General features: G+C 40.7%; 1 protein-coding gene across 11 annotated transcripts in view; it reads left to right on the forward strand.

Moving 5' to 3' along the window:
- Lmo7 (LIM domain 7) overlaps positions 1-21964 on the forward strand; it is a 184686-nt gene extending 162722 nt beyond the window's left edge. For 2 of the 11 annotated variants that reach the window (XM_050144691.1, XM_050144686.1), the window contains 16 exons: positions 1044-1158; positions 2301-2462; positions 3506-3612; positions 4503-4563; positions 6163-6219; positions 8212-8237; positions 8532-8636; positions 9230-9322; positions 9728-10140; positions 11171-11236; positions 12677-12729; positions 15066-15279; positions 16536-16829; positions 18577-18685; positions 19883-19985; positions 21220-21964. In XM_050144691.1, the coding sequence (XP_050000648.1) occupies positions 1044-1158; positions 2301-2462; positions 3506-3612; positions 4503-4563; positions 6163-6219; positions 8212-8237; positions 8532-8636; positions 9230-9322; positions 9728-10140; positions 11171-11236; positions 12677-12729; positions 15066-15279; positions 16536-16829; positions 18577-18685; positions 19883-19985; positions 21220-21242 (2001 nt within the window). In that variant the 3' untranslated portion in view covers positions 21243-21964. Of the gene's footprint in view, positions 1-1043; positions 1159-2300; positions 2463-3421; positions 3613-4502; positions 4564-6162; positions 6220-8211; positions 8238-8531; positions 8637-9229; positions 9323-9727; positions 10141-11170; positions 11237-12676; positions 12730-15065; positions 15280-16535; positions 16830-18461; positions 18686-19882 lie in introns of those variants that run through there. The other 9 variants (XM_050144679.1, XM_050144680.1, XM_050144681.1 and 6 more) reach the window with 8 other exon arrangements.
- The last annotated feature ends 318 nt before the right edge of the window (positions 21965-22282 follow it).

Raw genomic sequence — 22282 nt, forward strand, 5'->3', positions numbered from 1 at the left:
CACTTTTTTTTTTTTTTTTTTTTTTTTTTTTTTTCTTCCTAAGTGCTGGGATTAAAGGTGTGTAGCACCACCACCTGGCTTCAAATAGTATTTGAGATAGACATAGTGAGAGACAGAGAGAGAGAAAGACAGAGATAGAGACAGAGTATCCTTGTAAATGTAGGATTTATTTTCACTGAGTATAGTAAAGAGAGTTAAAATAGAGTTCTACTTTTTTCCCAAGATGCTATTGTTCTTAGGCTCTAGGGGATACTGGCGAGGCTTCAAAGGAGTCATAGTCTGTTACTCTGGATGTATTGTGTGCAGTTTCTCCCGGATGAGGGAACAGAATTCTGCATTTAACAGCATGGGCATCAACAAGTCATTTGCCCCTTCATCCTCCTGAGAGAGTTGAGCCAACAAATATGCACAGGGAGACAGGATTGGTCTATTCCAGATGGATTACTCCGACAGATAACTGATTATACATCTGCGGGCCATTGGCCCAGTTCAGCTACAAATGCTGAGGGTTGGAGGTGGATTGCTTTTCCATCTGCTGTCTGTCATTTAAAACAGATAATTTAAATTACTCTCTTTATTCTTAGGTGATGAATAAGTAAGTGGTTTGTAAATTGGGCTTTTTTGTATGGTGAACAAAAGCCTAGAACTTATTTTTTTAAATAGTCTAAACATTTAATTTCTGTTCCACTACATGTAGCGAGGAAGATTACAGAGAGAAATGAATTGACCATGGGTGTAGGAAAAGCAGTTGAAAAGCCTACACTTTATTCATGGCCAACTTGTTTACAGGAATGTATTAAAATAAAAGAAAACACTGGTTGACAATAGATTTGCCCTTACCTTATTTTAAGAGAAAATAGTACTCTATCATATACATGTAAGCGAAAGTTTTATCAAAACCATGGAAAAAAATGGGAAGCTGCTGTTTTGTCTTAAACTCACTCAGGTGTCCCTTGGTGCAGCTTCCCGTCTTTCATGGATAGGTTTTCCTCCATGTGGTTGCCAGGGACACCCGATACCAGCGTTTCACGTTTTACTTGCAGGATCAGTTCAGCGATATGAGAATCAGCATAAACCAGACGCCTGGGAGCCAACCTGACTTCGGGTTTACAATAAGATGGGATTATTCGGGGATCTTCGTGGCATCTGTTGAAAAAGGTAAATCATATATATTGCGCTCCTTGTCTGTGGTGTGTGTGGGAAGCAGAGGCCACTTGATTTGGCCTGTGGGGGTGGGGGGCATGTGGGAAAGATGCATTTGGGTGGAGGAAAGTTGGCGTAGTCTCCTCCCTAAGACAAGCAGTTGGAGTTATGAATTACATATTGTTTACTCTCCCTTCCTAATTTGTTTCCATTTTCAAGAGTCTCTATTTTGTGACCTTAGAGATTTTTTTTTTGAAAAAAAACTTGCTTTCTAGAAATGTTAACAAGTTGCATTTATCTGAAAGATTAGTGTAAAATTTCCATGGATAATTGTTTTTTTTTTTTTTTGTGGCAGACACTTACTGCCCTATAATAGATCAACATGGGGGTTGCTGTTTGTAGTGACTTGGACCCAAGTGCATCATACATGCTGGGTCCTCTGTCCCTGGCCATCTCCCACCAAGAGTGATGTTTTCTAAGTAGTGTTATATTTTGTCTGTTATTTATCATATGCTCAAGGTGCTTTGGGTTTTCTACTGAATGATTACTCCTCCCACAGCCAGGGTTATGCCACGGCAAACCCAACAACTGCTAAATTAGCTCTCAAGGTAACTACAGTGAGATCTATCCTATTTGAGAGGAGATCCCTGTTCATGGATTTTTATCATACAGAATTGTGTGTTGACATTGGCTCTTCCTTTTAAATTTTAAGATTGGTGTAATCACGGTACTTTAAGTGGTAATTTTGTGCAGTTTGAAGGGACTCTTTCCTTCTACTCTCTCTAGCCCAGAATGCTAACTGATGCTTCATTAAAGTATAATATATTTCACATTTTAAATTTAAATATAACTGCATCTTTTCTTTGTCCTCAGGAGAGTTATTATTAGTATTACTATTGTTATTATTATTTTGGCTGAACTTACCATTTCTTCTTTCAATGTCAATGGAGAAACGGACTCTGAATTAAACAATGCCCCTGGTACTTCATGTGGTATCGGGACTCAGCTATTAGATAACTTAAAAATACCAATGTTACTTCTCTACTGGAAACTGTAGGAACTAGTCGAGATGACAAAGTCATTTGCCTTAAACAACAGGGATCAGTCTGTGTGGGATCCTTATCATCTGATTATGTATTTTACTCTACCTTGTCTAGGTAGCCCAGCAGAATTTTCTCAGCTGCAGGTAGATGATGAAATTCTTGCCATCAATAACACCAAGTTTTCATATAAGGATACAAAAAAGTGGGAGGAAACCATGGCAAGCGCCCAAGAAACCGGAAACTTAGTGATGGATGTCAGGCGCTATGGAAAGTCTGGTGAGTTGGTTTCCCTCTGTGCCTGGCTGAGTAGGGAAACCTGACTTTGGCAGGTGGTTGTAACCATTGGCTTTATTAATCCTTTCCCCTACCCCCGTTTTTCTTAGCTTTGTGCTTGCAATTGTTTTGTCGTTGTGTTGGGACAAATCATGAATGGCCCCTCTGTCTATTCCTTCTGAAAATGCTTCACTAGCAAATCTACTGAATTCGACACCCTTTGACTGCTTAGGTAAATGATCTGGCCGTAATGCAAATGCCCATTAAAAACAAAAGTATCTGTACCCAGGAGCTACAATGCCGAGCATTAAGAATGGGACTATGAGGTGGGCAGAGGTGGTGCATACCTTTAATCCTAGCATTTGGGATGCAGAGACAAGCGGATCTCTGTGAGTTCAAGGCCAGCCTGTCTACAGAGTGAGTTCCAGGGGAGCTGGTGCTACACAGAGAAACTCTGTCCCAAAAACTAAAAGAAACAACAAAGCAGTGGAAAAAATGATGGCTTTATGATTTAACTTTCTCTATAGTACTTAACTGTACTGCTGTTGTCAAGATCACAGTAGGACATATTCCTATTTATTCCCATAGCATTACAATCTGCTTTTTATGTCATTGTGTTTCTGTGTCATGGGTGATTGTTTGCTAGAAAGGGACATTAAGTCTCTTCAGATCCACACATGTTTGGTGTCGGCACATAACATGAGTGCCAGTCAGTTTAGCAAAAGAATCAGCACATTTGCTAGTCTTCTATTTACTACCACAGTTCTTAACCTTTATGTTTTGGGAAGGTGATCTGCTGGTAAAAGCCCTGAGGTCTCCCCATCGTTGACAATGCCTGATTCATCTGTCCGTCTGTCTGTATGTCTGTCTGTGTACGTTTTGTATCTGTGCATTCAGTAACTTTATTCTTTCCACTTCACCATCTATGTGTTTTCATTACTTGATCTTCATGTGCCAATCAGACTGGGGCAGAGACCAACCTCCCCTGCCATCCATACAACGGCATAAAACCCTCAATCTTACCAGTGTGGCTACCAAAATTATAGGTTCGCCAGAAACAAAGTGGACGGACACGACTTCAGGGATTTACACCTCAGACAAGTCCTCAAGTCTGTCGGTAACAACTGATTTCTCTGAAAGCCTTCAGAGTCCTGTAAGTAGAAAGAAGTAACAACAGAAGCTATGTGGGGGGGAAGTTTCGATGCGGCATAAAAGATAAATGGTTAGGTTATACTTAATAAATAAACCAAAGTGTCATCTTGAAAATACTGGCTGTTTTCATTAGCCATTTTTTATTATTGAGTTATGGATGATAACATCATTCCATAACCTTGCTCTTCAAGTATTTCTCACCAATCTTTCATTATTACAACCGTCTCTCTTGATCATTGTGAATGAGAAACAGCAATGTGAAAAATTATATGCTACAGCTATTTGTGCTCTGTCATCAGCTGGTAAAATAGAGTCACTGCATACCATGAGATCTCATGATGCAGTTTAATTGGATTGCATGTGTGATTAAGATATGATCAGTTTCACGAATTGATTTAAAAAGCACAGTGCAGGAAATTTCAAAATTCTAAAGCAATATTTTTTCATATAGTTTTTTTCTTAAAAAACTAATTTCTATTTCTAATCAGAATTGTTCATTTTAATTGATAATTTAAACTTTGAACTGAATCAACTTATCTAAAAGGAAATATTATTACATTTTTAAAGGACAGGTTTAAATGTTAAAGAATAATAAATGGTTGTTTTACTACTCATAAATGCAACCCAAATGGATGAATGTTTTATCTACCTCTTAGAATATTAATGACTGATTAAACTTATGGTCATTCTTGCCTATAGCTAGTCATTAATCCTTTCCCAAGTATTGGAGAGTAATGAAAAAAATTTAGTATATATAAGAAGCTGTGGGTGATGACTCAATATCCTGAAAACCCATTTTGTTTAAAGACATCTTCCCCTAATGAGAGATGTATTATTTAAGCCCAGAGTCTAATCAGAGAGAATGTTAATGAGCATTTCTACCCTCTCCAGTACACTGAATCCAAAGAAATCAATGGAATTCACGAAGAAAGCAACACCCTTGATTCAAAAGGTAAAAATCACTCTTAAATTACTTCCGTTTGTCCCGCAGGGGAAGTTATAGCTCTCAAGACCTGCTAGAAAAATTAATGTATGTAAGTGAGCAAAAGCTGGATGAAGAACGAGTTGAAACCAAGGTTAGCATGCGAATCCAGTTGCGGCCAGGTGGGAAGGAGTCCGTTCCAGCCTGAATAGTTCAGGAGCTACAAATGCAAATTTGGCAGCAGGCTCTGGAGCTCTAGGTACCCGCACCTAAGCCAAATAAGAAGAACAGGTTTTCCTAGAGCCAGCAGCTTCGGGGCTATGGAGTGTTGGCAGAAGGATCTTCATTAAACTCAGAATGAGGAGTTTCCTTTCCCTCCTGATTGTTTTGAAAGGACAAATGTGCAGGGAGCTGATCCTGGCAGGGAATCACCGAGGGCAGTCACAGTTGAGAGAGTCACCTTTGTTTGTCTTGAAAAAGAAGGTGACAGAAGTATCCAGGGTATTGTGGGAGCTCCACTCTTTGCTTTGACCATTCAGAAATAATTTAGCTACTGAGTGCTGTGTGTTATTCCTTAGACATATCAGAAAGACCTTTCGGGTCCATACAGGCAGGAAAGAGGCCAGAAGAAGATGAAGATCTTACACCATGAGGCCAGGCCTCCTGTAGTGGGGCTGTGTTTGCTTTGGCGACACAGTTGAACAGTTAGTAAATATGTTGAGCAAAACTGATCGAAGTTTATGGATTTGTCTCTTCTTTATGATTATTCTCTTTGTCCTTTTTTTCTAATAATTACAAAGTAGGACAGTTGTTTGCCTTATCAACTGAGTTTGAAAATAAACATTGCTTATTTTTCCTGATATTAAAAAGCTAAAGAACCCTAGTTGTCTTCTTCTAGTGACCCAGGTAGTAGTGCCAATCGATAAGACACCTACATGGTGACTATGCAACTCTATGCAGGGCTTGCTACTTCAGGATTGTTTACTAAGTAAGCATCAGCCACTGTCAGGTGATATTTATGGTTTGTACCATTGTTTTGGGACTGATTCGTGGGAGATGTCAGATTACGTTTCCTTTTTCTTTCTGGCTAACTTACAGCAAAAATAATAAGACATAAGCCAGCATCTACACATTCTTAAATACTACCACAAAATATTCTAATTAAAGACACATTCACTTTAGCATTTGCTTTCATTTGGTCATTCATTAGATTGTCTTGCTTTTGATGACTTCTCCAGATACTTTTACATTTTCCTTCACCATGTTGTAAAAATGCTTTGGGAGAGATAACTTTAGGTCGATTCACGTAAGCGGAAAGTGTTAGTTTTTATTTCTCGGAAGTACCGGCCTCTAAGATGATGATATGGCTCTCCTTGTTGTGAAAATACAGTGCTAGTTACTAAAAATAATTAATAAAGTGTTTGTTCCTCTTGCTAACTTGAATGTAGTGTAGATTACTAAAATACATGTGTCTGCCTTGAAATAATCTCTACCTTCAGCGGCTACCAATTTTGTATTTAAAAAATAACATTGCTACAGATTGGAAAGGTCTCTCAAGTGTCATTGATTTACCAGTGGTGAGAAGTTAAAATGAATGACCTGGTATTTATTTTCTTATTTTTCAACTAGCATCAGAATCCATTTCTTTGAGAAATTTAAAAAGGCGGTCCCAATTTTTTGAACAAGGTAAATTGTAACGCTCACTCCTCCTGGGCTCCCGTGGACTTGCCTCGCTCCTCACTCTCCTCTCCTTGTGGTCTGTGGCTCTGGGCACCAATCTCCTTCCATCTTGCTGCTGTTATGACCAAGCAACATAACCCATTTCCGTTCTTTCCCCAGGATCATCAGGCTTTTCTTACAGTTCATGGGTCTACCTCTGTGGTAATGGGTCTTTGCGTGTCCTTTGTCTAGCTCTCAAGGTGTTTCTCTCTTTTAACCTTGTGAAAAAACAAAACAACAATCAAAGCAGTGAGATGCTATTAAACACACGTGTTTTTTCCACTGGGTAACAGTAAGAAATGAGGAGCTTCAGTTTTGCCTTACTGCTTCCTATCATTTGCACAGTGTTAGATTACACCAACATATGTTTGGTCAACTTACAAAAACAAACAATTTGTTTTTGGTCATGGGAAATACTGCTGCTCATGAAGCCCAGAGATGCTCGTTGCTATTGGAATGACGGTGGAGGGCTGATATGATGACTCTGTTGATGTCAAAGGAAACTTAACATAAAGAAAATTTGGTTGCACCTGAGCACAGGAGCATTGTAAAGTCATCTATGTTGGTGTAGCTGCGCATGGCTGCTTCTTGAGGAATGATGCATGCACCTTTTCTTCATCTTCACGTTTGTCTAACTCTCTGTCTCCCGAATGTGGGCTCAACTCTGTTCTGCTCCAAAGAACTTAAAAGAAATGTATAACATTTTAGATGCAGCATCACAGAAGATTTACTCTTGCTATCTAAAATGTTCCTCATTTTTTAAAGATTAATGAAACATTTCAAAATTTGCTTTATGATACCTACTGGGTTGTGTCTGTTGTGTTTACTGCCTAATGTTCTTCCTAAGGTAGATTAAATTTCCTTTCAGACCAAAGTGTTTATCATCTGTCTTTGGTGTTTTTGATTCATATTTTTTTCACTAAACTCACTATTTTCTGTGGCTATTCAATTGAAGTGATAACACATTCCTAATTTGATCTGGCTAAAACAAAATAGTTCCTCATTTTTGTTTTAGTTTTATCTTTTCTTCAATGAGCTATTTTAGAGATGAACATTTTCCTAAGTTTTAAAACAGTTTTCTTTAAATAGGTACATGTTTATATGACAGCTGAGATTTCAGGAAACTTTCTGAACACTATATAATAGTATATTTTCTGAAAATTCACTTTTTGATAATTATATAATGTGTCAACACATTATAAATTAGTCCAGTGTAGTTATACATAGCTCTAATGTCAAGGCTAGGCAGGGAGATTAAAAGTTCAATACCAGCCTAGACTAAATAGTATCTCAAAATAGCAATCAAAGAATTAGCCAGGCATGGTGGTCCACACCTGTAGTCCCAGCATATGGACAATGGAGGCTGGAGGACTAAAAGTTCAGAGTTGAGGTCAGCCTGGGTGTGATGATGATATACTAATAATATAGTGCCTGATAGTTGACACATCAAACTTGAACCCCTGTGTTTCAAATAATAGAAAAGAAAGGGGGTCTTGACCTTGATTTTTTTGCCACATATCAATTAGAAAGCAGCTCATCAGCAAGGAGACCTGGGAAATAAGAAAGGCTGCTGTCATACTTTTGACGAACATTTGCAATAACTGGGCTTGGGAGATGCTGCAGTGTTTGTGTTCTTTCTCCCTGTTAAGCCAAACTATGAGACACTGGTCAGTTTGGTATCAATGAAGCCTCTTATGAAAGACTCACCAAATTAGCACTGTGCCCTAGAGTTTGGGGCTCCAGCAGTCTCCTCTCTGAACTAAATGTGAGTTTGGAAGACGAGTGCAGATGGAACTGAAGGGGAAGGATTCCTAGGTGACGAGTTACCGAGAGCACTGATGTCACTCGGCATACTGGCAGAGACAGCTAGTGACCTAACTCCCCGAAAAGAATGATTTTCTGGAAATGGAGGCTCACGCTGTGCTTTTCTTCCCTCCTCGCTAATGTGCTGCGATGCAGGGAGCCCCGATTCTGCAGGTCCTGATGTGAGTACCAGACTTTTGTAGTTGGGAATACATAAGGGAAGCTTGGTGGGACTGGGTTTCTCCACAGTCATATTTCCTGCATTGTTTTTAAGATACGTAAAGGTTGGTGGGGTTGTGATATGCTAAGCTAAAGAAGTTGACGTTGAAATGTGAGACCACGTCTTCCCTGTGATGGTTTAAGCCAACAGGAGATGAATGATTGATGAGTTTCAGTAGACTGAGGGTTTCAGTAGATGACTTAAGGAGTGTTTAAGTTGTTCTGTGTTTACATCCCTTGTGCCGCAAACTGGTTAGGTTCCAGTTCCAACCCTCAATGCCCCAAGTCGCTGGGCGTGGGATCAAGAGGAGGAGCGGAAACGACAGGAGAGGTGGCAGAAAGAGCAGGACCGCCTACTCCAGGTACTACCACAATATCCTGGGTGAATAGAGGGCTTTAGCTTCAGCGCTGTCTTCTGGCCAGTGCCAAGCAGTGTTGAGAAGCAAGCTTGCAAAAAGGCAGAACCAAACCAGCATCCTTACCACTAGCAAACCCCAAACCTTTTTGCATATTGTACTCATATCTTGCATTAAGCACTTACTTTCCCATTTTGATGATTATATAAACTATCGGGCCTTAACCTCTACAGATACTTGGGAGACATGAGAGGCCCAGACTGTGAGGGCTTGTCCCTGCCAGCGGTAGATGAGGTCTGTTTGGCCATCAGTCTCCCTTACCCTAGCTGTGGAGGCCTTGATGAGTAACATCAACAATACAGCTTGGGTATAGGTTTTGTGCCATGTGCCTCAAATTTCTGACATCTAAACATCTGCTTAATTTTAGCTTAATATAAGACTTTTTTTTTTCCTTCAGACTAAATTCTAATTGGTCACATGAAAGTTTGATCTGGAAGTTTAGAGCTAGCAAAATTGTTAATGGGAAATATCCTGCTTAAATACCCTGCTTCCCATGAAAAGGCGACCTTGATTAATTATTATTCCATATTCCCCCCTAGGAAAAATACCAACGTGAGCAAGAAAAGCTGAGGGAAGAGTGGCAGAGGGCGCAACAAGAGGCCGAGAGAGAGAATTCCAAGTACTTGGATGAGGTAGCACGAAGCATGCCTTGTTCCCTTCCTTCTCTGTACCGTTTTGGAGAACCTAGGCAAGGAACACCACACCCCATTTTCCTAGACACACACCTCTGTAGCTCTTTGGAAAATACATTGAATTCTTGTGTATTAGAAATTTACTTTGATCTTTTAAATTCTCTCGTAGTTTTTCCTAATATATCATCAAGTAAATTTCCCTAGAACTTCAGCTTCAAGTCATCTTTCTGCCCTTAGACTTCAGTTATTTATGTGGCTTAAAAAGAAAAAAAAAAGAGCTGTAACTATCTTCTTGGAATTCTGGGCTGCTTACCATTATTTTCATCCACAGTTGAATCTGTGTGAAAAGACAGACACAGATGGCGCTGTGTTTGATTGATTGATTGATTTTTACTGGCTACCTAGGAGCTGATGGTCCTAAGATCCAACAGCATTTCTCTGACTACACGGGAGCCTGTGACTGCCACTTGGGAATCCACCTGGAGTGAAGGGTCCAAGTCTTCGGACCGGGAAGGAACCCGAGCAGGGGAGGAGGAGAGAGGACAGCTGGAAGAGGATGCTGTTCGTGAGGACAAAAGTCGGAAACTGCAGGAGCAGCTCATGCTTGAGCAGGAGAAGAAACGGAAGGAAGAAGCTCAGGAAGAAGAGCTTCGGAAGCAGCGGGAGGCTGAGGCACAGGCGCAGGCTGAGGCAGAAGCCAAGGCCCGAGCAGAGGCCCAGGCCCAGGCAGAGGCTCAAACGCGAAAACAGGCTGAAATGCAAAAGTACCATGCAGAGAGGGAGCGAGAAACTTCGGTCAAGATCTACCAATACCGGAGGTCTGTCCCCATAGCTGAAGCGGGTATCAAGGAATTTCAATAGTCATGGGTTTGTTTTGCCTACCCAGTATGCATTCCGTCCTCTGCAATCCTCACTTTGCACAGCTTAACCAACCCGTCCCAAAGAGCCTTTAAACCACAAAACTTCTGTAAATGGAGACTGCTCTTTCACTCCTGGCTGCCCAGACCTGAATAATCACACAGAATCTATATCGATACAACACTGTTTGGCCTATTAGCTCAGGCTTCTTATAAACTAACTCTTACATCTTAAATGAACCCATTTCTTTGTATATTTTACCACAAGGCTCATGGTTTGTTACCTCTTGCTTCTTGGGGGCTACATGGTGTCTGCCTTACTCCATCTTCTTTCCTCCTCTAGCTTTGCTTGGATTTCCTGCCTTGGTATAGTCTGCCCTGCCATAGGCCAAAGCAGCTTCTTTATTAACTAATGGTAGTAAAACATATTGACAGCCTATAGAAGGAAATCCCACCACAGACAGCATCTGCCACTTTAATTCCCTCAGCTCTTTCAAGGCTTCCGTACATATTACAACGCCAATGTTTTCTGTTACCTCTGGAAATGACTGCCACCACACACATGTGGCCCACTCATCTGATGTAAATGTCTACCCTGCCATCACCAGCTTAGCCTTTCCAGAATACCCGATTCTGCCTTTCCATCAATTCTGTGTACACCACACTGGTCTGCATTGTTGTCCTCTTGGCCTGCCCTACCCCATGAAGATGTGGTACAAAGCTAAAATTTAAAAAAGCAATTTCTGTAGCCCTAGATCATGACCAGAACATGGAGTTCTCACCTACTGCAGTGTATGCTTATACAGAGAATGGATAACTGGGCATGTGGTCAGCAAATGCATATAGGTCTGTTCTCAGTAGCACCTGTTGAAATGCCTGTCTAGCCATAGACAATTTGCATAAAAGACCAGAATACTATTTTGATATTCCTAAAGTCAGGGAATGTTTTAAATTCTGGTATTTTAGTAAAAAAAAATTCCTTACTTTTTAGGCCTATTGATTCCTACGATATACCAAAGAGAGAGGAGGAATCTTCAGGGATGTTTTCTACGGACAGGTGTGTGGACTACTGTGTTTTACTTGGTTGATCCCAGTTGACTTCAGATGGATGTTCCTCAGGTCACCTAGGTGATCTGTAGAGCTACTGTAGCCCTTTGTCCTTTTGCCTTGTGGAGCAAAACAGAAGAAACAAAACAACTCAAAGATTGTCCTTTGTATCAGTTAGTTTTTGCTGTGTAACCATAACCTTTAAACTTATGATTTTGTGGCTTAGCATTTTGTGCTGAGCTCATTTGGAGATGTTGCTTGTTTGGGCTCTAGTCACACATCTGCTGCTAGTTAACCAGAGAGCTCTGCTTTTTTGGGAGTTGGTGGAAGTATCTGGGGAAATGAGCTGCCTTGAATGCAGGTAGTAAAAAGCTAAGTAAGAAAGAAAACACAAGGTCAGAATTATGATTCCAGCACTGAGGAGGCAGAGGCATGGTATCTCTGTAAGTTCAAGGCCAGCTTACTCTGCATCTATTTTTTAAAAATCTATGAGTGGATTTATATAATTGGGGAGTATATACTATATATTATATATTATATTGTACAATGTGGAATACTATAGGTAGTGCTATATATAATATATAAATACTATTATATATATTATGTAGTGTATACTTTATAGGCATTGGGGAGTGCAGCCTAACATCCAAGGGTAAGTGTTTTCTTTGTAAATACAGGCATGCCCTGACAGATGTAGCTGTCTGCCAGTAATAAATAGCATCTTATCCTGCATTATAGGTTACTACTCAGGGTGCAGATATACACTATATATACATATGCACATCTGTGTATAGTATTGCTACTATTTCTGAAGTTGAGCTAATTAGTAGAATGAGGAGATGAGCCTGTGCCCTTTTATAGCTATGAAGACGGCATTTTCAGAGGTGCCTGCAGAGTCAGATGGCCTTACTACTTGTTTGGAATGCCAGGATAGCATTTGGCAAATGGGTGAAATGTGGGCTCCTGGTGCCATAGATATTCACATCTTGATGCCAGGCAGTGTGGAGGACACAGCATAGACTGACTCTGAATGAGCTAGTGGCTGGTGCAGGAGTCAGCATGGGCAGAGCAGTCTCTATCTTAGGAAGGAGAGAGGGTCCCAAATTTTGTGTATTTCCAGCTATTATTGTTTTCTGCTAGTTTGCATAATATGAAGTTTTCCTTGGTTCAAAAATAAACTCATCTCCCCAAAGATATAGGAAATAAATACCTGCTTAAAAAACATATCTTTTCCAGGGGTAGTGGTGTATGCCTTTAATCCCAGCACTTGGGAGACAGAGGCAGGTAGATTTCTGTGTTTGAGGTCAGCACCAGTATACAGAAAAAGTTCCAGGTCAATCAGGACTACACAGAGAAGACTTGTCTTGAAAAAAAAACAAACAAACAAAGCTGTATTTTCTGGAATAAAATAAAAATGTTAATAACACATATTTAATATATTCTGTTTTAGGAGCAAGTCAAGATCTACTACGGAACTAAATGATACCCCCATAGAGAAAAATGGTAAGTGTGATTTTTTGCATTCAAACTTTTATTTAAAAGCACAATTACATATTTGAGTGGTCATATACTATCATTAGTTTCTTTAAGTGCCAGAAACTTTAGATTCACTACTATTATACGGGCAACATGCTATTTTGCATATCTGTAATAAAAACTACCTCTTATTTATTTGGCTTTCTTTATAATGGAGTGAGTACCATACCGGGGCATTTCAATAACTAAGGAATATGTGGGAAATTTGCAAAGAAAATATTGACACACTTTGCATAGTAGATTTTATCTTGCAGTTAAAGAATGTGGCCAGGAAATAATACAGAGGACATAAGAATTATGGATAAATGCGAAGTCATTTATGCAAATGGAAAAAGGTCTGAAAACCCAGTGATAGGGATTTTTTTCGCTTCTTGAAAATCATTTGGAACTCAGAACTTGATATAAAATATGGTTATGGTTAGCCCCAGATAACTGAAATTGCATAAGTAAAAAAAAAAGCCCTAAGCAATTTCATCATACATACAGGGTTTGCATAAACAAGCTATTGGTCAGTTATGCACATATAGAAATGTTCAGGTAGGGATCGAGATGGACAGACAAGCTTTGACCCCATCACTGACCTCCAAGGTAATTCAAATCTCTGATGCCAGCTATTTCTGTTTTTAATATGAATAAGTAGTAGTTTGCATTTTACATATTATCATTAAACTACTGAGAAAATTTTTTTAAAAAAATTTAAAGCTCATTATAAGAAAAACGTTGTCTTTTATGTTTATCTTGGGTCTGGTAGCAGCTGATGTGTATCTCTGGTCAAAGCTCATAGAATTAAGTTTTCATTCGGATAGGTGGCAGTATCATTGAGTAAGTAGGATCTTCAGTCATGGCGCTATTTGACTTGCCAGCATCTTGGACCCACCTTTCCCTTCAGGAAACACTACTCTAAACAATTGTCCTCTCTCTTATGTCTCCGCTCAACAGATACTTCTAATGTGGCCTGTCTGCTCTTTGGATCTTTCCTATTTGGGCTTTCCAGCTCTTTCCCCTTGAATTTGGCCCCTAGCTATTGTTAAAATTACAGATTAAGTACACTTGCCTTGTGTGACACACCTTTAGTCTGTGGCATTTGTACTCTGTTCTGAGTGAAACCTGGTTGTTGGCGCACACCTGTGACAGTCTCAAACACCTGCTCACTCTTGTGTTTGGGTCCCACCTGGATAGCTTTCTTCCCTGTGCCAGCCACACCGCCTTGAATTAGCACACGGTTGTTGGTGCACACGTGGGACGGTCTGAAATAGTTGCTCACTCCTCTGTTTTGTGTGCCACCTGGATGGCTGGTAGTGTGTGCTTTCTTCCCTGTGCCCGCCACACACTAAGAAATTATTACATATGTGATGGGATGATTTGGTTATACCATCAACATACTCTTCATATGAAGAAAGTTTTATTTAAAACTAGCACATTGATATTGTTATTAAAATACCACATGTAGGTGTGTACTAAACAGCAATAACAACACACTTCTGTGGCCTCTGGCTCATTGCTTACCTTGAAGAGGTACCTAGACAAGCCAGATACTCTGAACGTGTGGCAATAACAATGAATTCAGAGAAAAAAATTCCTTAGTTAAACTTTTCTAATCTAAACCAATAGATTGTATGTGTTTTCCATAAATAGGAATTAGTCAGCAGACCTTGGGGATGCAAGCTGACTTAATTACTACTGATAAACTTAATAGTTATATTACAGTTTATAAATATCTCAGAGCACAAAGAGATTTGGTAATATTATGAACAATCATTTTCTATTGTTCACCAGGGCTCTGTCAGTGGCTGGATAATCTTACAGTGGTCATGACTTATTCTGCAACTTAGACCACGAGAACAGCCCCTGTCAATTAGAGACATTTGTCTTGTGTGGTCTTTTCCTGTCCTGGGGGTGGGACAGAGAATAGATGTAGAAGAAAATTCCCTAGCCTTCATAGAAAGCCTGCAATGAGTGCACTTGATTTAAAGAAAAAGAAATTAGACGAATGTTTTGTAACTGAACACTTCTGGGATTTATAGGGATTTGCGTGTGTGCATGCTTGTTTGTGTGTGTGTATGTGTGTATGTATGTATGTATGTATCTGCACCTCATGGATGCCTCTGCATGTGGAACTGGAATTTCCAGTAATAGGAGGCAGCTAGTAGCTGTCTATTTCCCACACTCGTCCCCCTGCTGGAGCTGGATGCTGTCAGCCCCCATGCAGAGTGCTGGGCTTGAAGTTGCCCTCTCTTTGGAGGTTGATCCACTATCATTTCTTGTGTACTTATATTGAAGCTTTTGGTATGTTTTTCATCTAGGAAGCAGCAAATATTCTGACCGAATTGGGACTACTAGCTTTTCTCAAAGGAGCTCCAGGAAGGATCAGGGCCCCTCAGAAGCAGAGTTAGAGAGACAGCAAATCTTGCAGGAAATGAGGAAGAGAACGTCTCTCCATAATGACAACAGCTGGATCCGACAGCGCAGTGCGAGTGTGAACAAAGAGCCCATCTGCCTGCCTGGGCTCATGAGAAGGTAGGAGATGTTCGCGATCTTTGCTGGGAAGCAAATGTCTCAGTTTTAGGCTTTCCCCTTTTTTGGGGGCAGTGAACTATCATCAGATGCAGTCAGTTCTTGTGTCTGAACCATCTCATTTAAACTGGGGACAATGTTTTGAAGTAGACTCAGTTACTCTGATGTGTGTGTGTGTGTGTGTGTGTGTGTGTGTGTGTGTAAAGAAACTGGTTGAGTGAGACAGGGAAGCCAGCAGGACAAGATCACATCATGAATAGCTTCTAAGTCTGGATGTGGAATTTGGAAATGGGATTCAGATAACTAAATATGAATTTGATTCTTTTTTTGTGTGTGTTAAGCTTGAAGAGAAGGAAACCTACTTATGTTCATAATCAGATTAACAGCTAGGTTGCAATCATGGTAATTAGGTTCACAAAAACTGTGCAAACCTAATTCTGTAACATTTAAGATGGTAAAACTGCAGATACAAGTTGGAGTGAGTGGGTGGGCATGCTAGGAGACCTATCTTGGCAAATTATACTGTAGCTACTCTGCCAGTGTTCTGTCTGACTGCTGAGCTGGGGAAATTTATTTGCAACATGTTTCAGATAGAGAATTAATTATTTTAATACACAAGTAGGTGTTTTAAAATGCAGGATTGAATCTTAGGAACTTTATCTGTGTGTGTATCTCTGTCTATATGTACCCTCTAAACTTGACAATACCATTGCTGAGAAGGTCTGGGAGGCAGGCCTGGGTTTCAGTGCAGTCAGCCAGAGCCTGACCCACACACTCCTAGTTTGAGCAAAGAAACTTCTATGAGATTAAAAACAACCTTCTATGCTTCTGTGAAGATTAAATATTTCTGTGGAAATGTCTAGCTTAATACTTATTATGTACCTAAAATTCATTTTGTGATTGAATTTTGAAGGAATGAGGTTTATATGTCTACACTGTTCAAGATTTAAAGGATGACTGGTTACCTTTCCAGTATTCACTTTTATTTAAATGATAATTTTCTTTCCAGTTTGATACTTGGTCTTTGGTTTAAGCACCATGCCAAAGAAAGTTATTGAAGAATGAACTGGCACAGTACCTCTGATGCAGAACAGTTTTATTATTGAAAGTAATCATATATGTAACTGGATTCAGGTGACTTACAGTCTAGGAAATACGTAAAATGGGTCTTATATTGACCATAATGGTACATTTCATCCGACGGATGATCTCCATCTGAGTGGCTCATGTTACCCCTATGACTTCTTCCTGTGTTTCAGAGGGGAGTCCCTGGACAACCTGGACTCCCAGAGGCCTAGTTCCTGGAGGCAGTCCCCATGGCACAGCCAACCTGCAGGAGTCTATGCCTCCTCCTCCGTCCAAGACTTCAGTCGCCCGCCTCCACAGCTGTTGTCCACATCAAACCGTGCCTACATGAGGAACCCATCCTCTGCGGTACCACCTCCAGCTGGCTCTGTGAAGACCATCATACCAGGCCCTGCCCCCCCAGGGTCTCCTACCCCACGCAGCTGCTCCCCTTCCATTTCACAGTCGGGCTCTCAACTCCGCAACAGGTGAGGCCCTTTCTGTTGACCCCTAGTCTTAATTTCACGTCTGTTTCTTCGTTGAAACGTTCCCTAAATTATCCAGTGAAGAAGAAAAACTGAGTGCATGAATTTGGTGTTCTTGTATCAAAGCAATTGAGAAGACTTTCTTCTGCCTCTGTCTGCTGCCTGCCTAGTGTCTACCGATGTCTGGGAAAGGCACTCGAGACTTTCAACATGTCTGCATGTCGCCAGGCTCTCTGTTGCCTGTGCTTTTGGTCAGTGTCTCAGCTGGAAGATTTCTCTGAATAGATCAATCACCCTGTGGCATCCACAAAGGACACGGTGGCTCATGAATGCTTTCATATTTATGAGTACAATCAGTGCTATGAAGTGTCTGACTTTTAATGGCACTCTAATGGAAACTCATTGGAATGGGTTGTGATAAATAGGCTTCATAGCCGGGGCAGTTTGAACAAGCTAGATTTAAAAAAAAAATCATCTTGTAGGTTTGATCTTGCTTTTAGAGTCTTGGGTGGCTTCATCTGTGACCCGGTCAGCCACCACTTTGCTCAGTCCTCGTTACTTGACTTCCGCAGTTCATATGTTCTGGGGAGGGGGTGAAAGTTAGGGAGTAACTTGAATGGCCCCTTGGCCCAAGTCACTGGGTGAAGCCCTGATGTCAATGTGGGTTGTGTTTTTAGATCATCACAGCGTCCCCATGAGCCAGTCCTCTGTTGTCATCCCAAGGGAGTTTTCAATTCCACCACAAATATAATGATTAAGGTAGAAATTCATCGATATTTGGATATTTTAAACTGTTAATAGACTTAGATAAGAATAAATATCTCAATTCAAAATAGCATATAATTATCAAAATCTAGAAACTATGTTAGAGAGTTGAATTAAAGGAAAAGGGGCCAGGAGGCATTGTGGTCAAGTTTTTTTGGCGATCGATGGGGTTTTCAGAAAGAGAGGATCGGCATTCACTTATTCTCCCTCTGTAGCCCCATATGTGAGAATAGGGCAGGGGAGATCTAGAGGACAGGCCTTGGGCTTCTCTGTCCAGGCAGAGTCTTTGGCCAGCAGATTGTTCTCGCCACACCTGCCTCTCAATAGCCATCACTCCCTGCACTCCCAGTGGTCTTGTGGTGCTTTCCTCCTCCTGCGGGGCTGAGAAAGTAAGGCTGAAGGTGATGTCTCTTTAGCACTAGGAGAGACCGGTCCTTTTAGGTCTGAAAGTGAAGTGGGAAGGAATCTCCATCCCTGACTCATCGGCAGTGCTTCAGCTGTGATGACTTCACTCTCAACAGAAGTACACGCAAGAAAGTGTCCCTGTTTCTAACCAGAAAATTGAAAAGGAGGGTAAAAAAAGTTGAGGAGGCAAATTACAGAATCTGGATGGACCTGAGAGTGGAATGCCTTGAGTGGACTTTCATATATAAGGCAACTGAATTAGCAAGAAGAGGTAGCAGATCGGAGATACTGATGGGTCCATATGTGGTCTCAGGGGAATGGGTACAAAATCCCAAATGGACCAGTCCTATTGAAATTGTTCCTTTAGGTAAACAGGCTTCAAGGTCCCTAGAGCCTTCATGACAGTTGAAGGTATAATGAAGACAAGCTTTATTGAGTTGGCTGCTCAAAGTCTTGCTCCCACAGATACAAAGAGCCTTTCTTCAGCGGTTACCATTGCTGCCAACGACAGTGTGACTTTAAATGCCAACCTTGCCAAGCACAGGTGAAAGCCTCCATTCCATTCTTGTTCCACGTCTAGGTCAGTGAGTGGGAAGCGTGTGTGTTCCTACTGTAATAACATTCTGGGCAAAGGAGCCGCTATGATCATCGAGACCCTGGGTCTTTGTTATCATTTACATTGTTTTAAGGTGAGCGCGAGACGAAGAGCTTGCCGGCCGCGGTGCTTTGCTTGGAGAGCGCATGGCTTCTGTGAGCCGCTGGGTTGTGGTTGTGCCACTAATAAGCTTGGCGCTGTTATTTGTCAGTCTGTGCTGCTGCAGGAGTCACAAATTGCTTGCTACTACTCGGTTGTCAAACCTCTGAATCTTCTTATAAAAGTCAGTCTGCAAGTCCTGTGCTTTTTGTAGCTCTAATCTGCTTAGGATCCTATAAATAAAATTAATGGTACATAGTGTGTTCTCTAGCATGCTGCCATGGGTAGACTTCAAATTTAATTTACTAGTGTTATTAGCATAGAGACTTGCAGTTATCAGTGTCTAATGGGTAGCTTTTAATAGTGTCTGGAAGGAAAGCCACTGGTAAATATTTTTACAGTTGCATAGCCTGCTTCTACCTGATATAGTGTTCCTATATACAGGAAAGGGTTCACGCTGTAACTCTTGGTTTTACAGTATCTGCTGCTGAACGCATCAGTTTAATTCTTGAACTTTCATTGGGCCATAGAAATAGAGAGGCTCCTAGTTTTGATACTGGAGTTCCAAAGTCAACAGCTTGCTTAAGCATAAGTGTATAAATTTGTATATGTACATCCATATAGAGCAGAATGAGTCAAAATAATATTTGTGTGCGCGCACACACACACAGAAAGAGAGAGAGAGAGAAGGAGGAGGAGGAGGAAAGAGACAGAGAACACCCTAACCTTGACACAAGGCACCCCGTGAGTGCTTGCTCATTTTGTGCTCCAGGGACACTGGGAGCAGCCCATTCTAGACTAGAATGTGAGAAACCCTAATTCTACTTTTCTCTTGTTCTTACATGGTGGTGAGATAGCCTTTATTTCTTTGGAGTAATGAAGACTAAATTTCTTTAAGCCAATCAGCAAATTGTTTCTTTATTTCTCCACCTCCAGTATTTGTCGAATGATCATCTTGGTTCTTAAATTTTGCTTTATGAATTCTTAGGGTCTAATCTGGAAAGCTTGATTCTAATCCACTAATTGTCTTTTGGCCTTCCCTATCCTTTGCTTTGTCATAATATACCCATGAGTTGAGGCGCTGCCTTTTATATTCCTCTCGCCACATTTCTCTCTGTCTCTTCACCCCATGTATCTCTCGCCTGAGAGTACGCCAGGCTTGTCTAATTGTACGCTCTCTCTGGTCTGTCAGTGTGTCTCCTGCGAACGTGACCTCGGAGGTTCCTCCTCAGGAGCTGAAGTCAGAATCCGAAGCAACCAACTCTACTGCAATGACTGCTATCTCCGATTCAAATGTAAGAGAGCAAATCAGAGAGAAAATTTCTTGTCTTTTGAGGAGACCACGGGTTCCTATGCCTTTTCCTGAGCCTGCAGCCACCTCTTCCTCAGGTTCACTACCATAGGATCGTTGGTCTCAGGGGTCATAGTCTGTCCTATTTATAGAAGGGATGTAGTGAATCCTAACCACCTAGGAGGAGATTGTGGGTTGGAGGAACTGAAGGGGCTTGTACCCAGAAATCAGGACATTGTCTCTGGTTTGCAAAGATCCAAAAGAAACTTCTAATGACTCCTGGGCTCAGAATAGGGGTTAAGACAAGTCTGCTTTCTGATTAAGGCCTCATCTCTCATCAGCTCATTTTCATTATCTGATGATGAGAGCTTATTATGTGACTTATAATCAACTCTGAAAATGATTGAACCTAAGAGTATCACTTTCTGCTTTATGACAATGTGTAGCCATATATCCATACATATATTTTTTGAAGAGAGAGCCTTAATTCTGTTTATAAGGAGTTTCAATATTATTGAATTTAAAAACAATTTAAATGCTACTTCCTTTCTAAGTATGTGTTCGAGCCTTGTGAAGTGTAGGGTAGCATAACTTGGTTGTGTATTGTTATAGCTTCAGCAAGACAACAGTTATTGCTGTGTATCATTTTGAACCTTGACGCTGGTAACATGTTTCTTCCTTGTGAAAGGGTGTTACAAGTGGTACCTACAAACCTATTGCTTTTGAACTCGGAGGTATTTATATGGCCCCTTATATGAAGCGTGTTTGGAAATGACTTGAACTGATCAACTCTCTTTTATCTGTCAATGGCTATCTGCTGGCTGTCCAGGCCTCTCTTGGATATTGATCCTGAAGTTGGGAGAATATCAAGGCTGGGCATGGGATCTGGGGTGGTGGTGTGTATGTGTGTGCATTTTTTCTCTTTTAAATCCAAAGCCAAATATCGCTGATTTTTGGAGCTATTGCCCACGCCTTCTCTCTCCTTCAGTACAAATAATAGAGAGTTGCAGGCCTTTTGTTTTCTGATTCAGCAGCTAGTTTTTACTCTCTTTTGCAAATAAAGAGTTCTAGCCCCAAGAGGCTGCATTCTGCCTACCTTTATCCTAAGGCGGAGTGACAGGCAACTCTTTCTACCTCATTGGGCCCCTCTGAGTGACGACTGCTATGTATCCCATGTGCTGATATTTACATGCTTTTGAGTCTGAGCACCCTTCTCTCTTCTCTCCCTGCCTGATCAGCTGGACGGCCAACCGCCATGTGATGTAAGCCTCCATTCGAAAGCACTGTTGCAGATAGAAGAAGAGGCGGTTGCCACTGCAGAACTATAAATATGTCTTGTATGTCCCCCCCCCCTTTTTTTTTTAAACAGAAGAACCTTTGCCTCATTAGGACATAGGAACACTGTAGTGTTGGTAGGACTTGTACTTTTGCTGTTTATTTATAAGACGGTAATTTTGTCTGTGGGGGGAAGTGCAGTATTTGCCTTTGAACTCAGTATCCTAAAAGCACAAGTGGAAAAACCCCAAGAACTTAAAAAAAAAAAAACTTTTGAGGCCGATGGTGATCTAGTTTGACCCTTTATTGGTGTTTTGAAGAGGGCATTTTTTTTTAAGTTCTGAAACACTATTTGAAATAGTTAATATAAATATGTAATTGTTTACTGTTTATTGTAATGTATTCTAAGTTAATGTGAAACTATAGGAAAAATTTTCATTTAAATCCATCCATAAATTTTCTTTTTGTGGCTTTCTTTACACAGAAATAATCCAATTGAGAAATAATTTTGTTCTTGGAATATTTTATTTGCTTGAAGAGGGCATTCTATTTTCCTTACAAGGACTGTGGTTGCTGAGCAAATAGAATAGGAAGCTGTTCATTTCCAGTAATGAAAAATAACCATGGTTTGCACCAGAAAGTTTTTCAAGAAACTAGTGAGCTTTTCTGTTCAGTTGCTTTTGTAAATAAAATTGGTGATGCATTTAAGGAGTGGCTCATTTTTTTAAAAAAATATTGATTGAATTATTAATTTACTTATTTAATGAGTTTGGGTCTCTTGTAGTCCTTTTTTTTCTTTTTTAAATTTATTTATTTATTAAAGATTTCTGCCTCCTCCCCAACACTGCCTCCCATTTCCCTTCCCCTCCCCCTGATCAAGTCCCCCTCCCCCGATCAAATCCCCCTCCTCATCAGCCCAAAGAGAATCAGGGTTCCCTGCCCTGTGGGAAGTCCAAGGACCACCCACCTCCATCCAGGTCTAGTAAGGTGAGCATCCAAACTGCCTAGGCTCCCAGAAAGCCAGTA

The sequence above is a fragment of the Alexandromys fortis genome, unplaced genomic scaffold (genome assembly GCF_014885135.2).
Source record: "Alexandromys fortis isolate MF-2015 unplaced genomic scaffold, M_Fortis_MF-2015_v1.1 scaffold_43, whole genome shotgun sequence".
NCBI classification, from domain to species: Eukaryota; Metazoa; Chordata; class Mammalia; order Rodentia; family Cricetidae; genus Alexandromys; species Alexandromys fortis.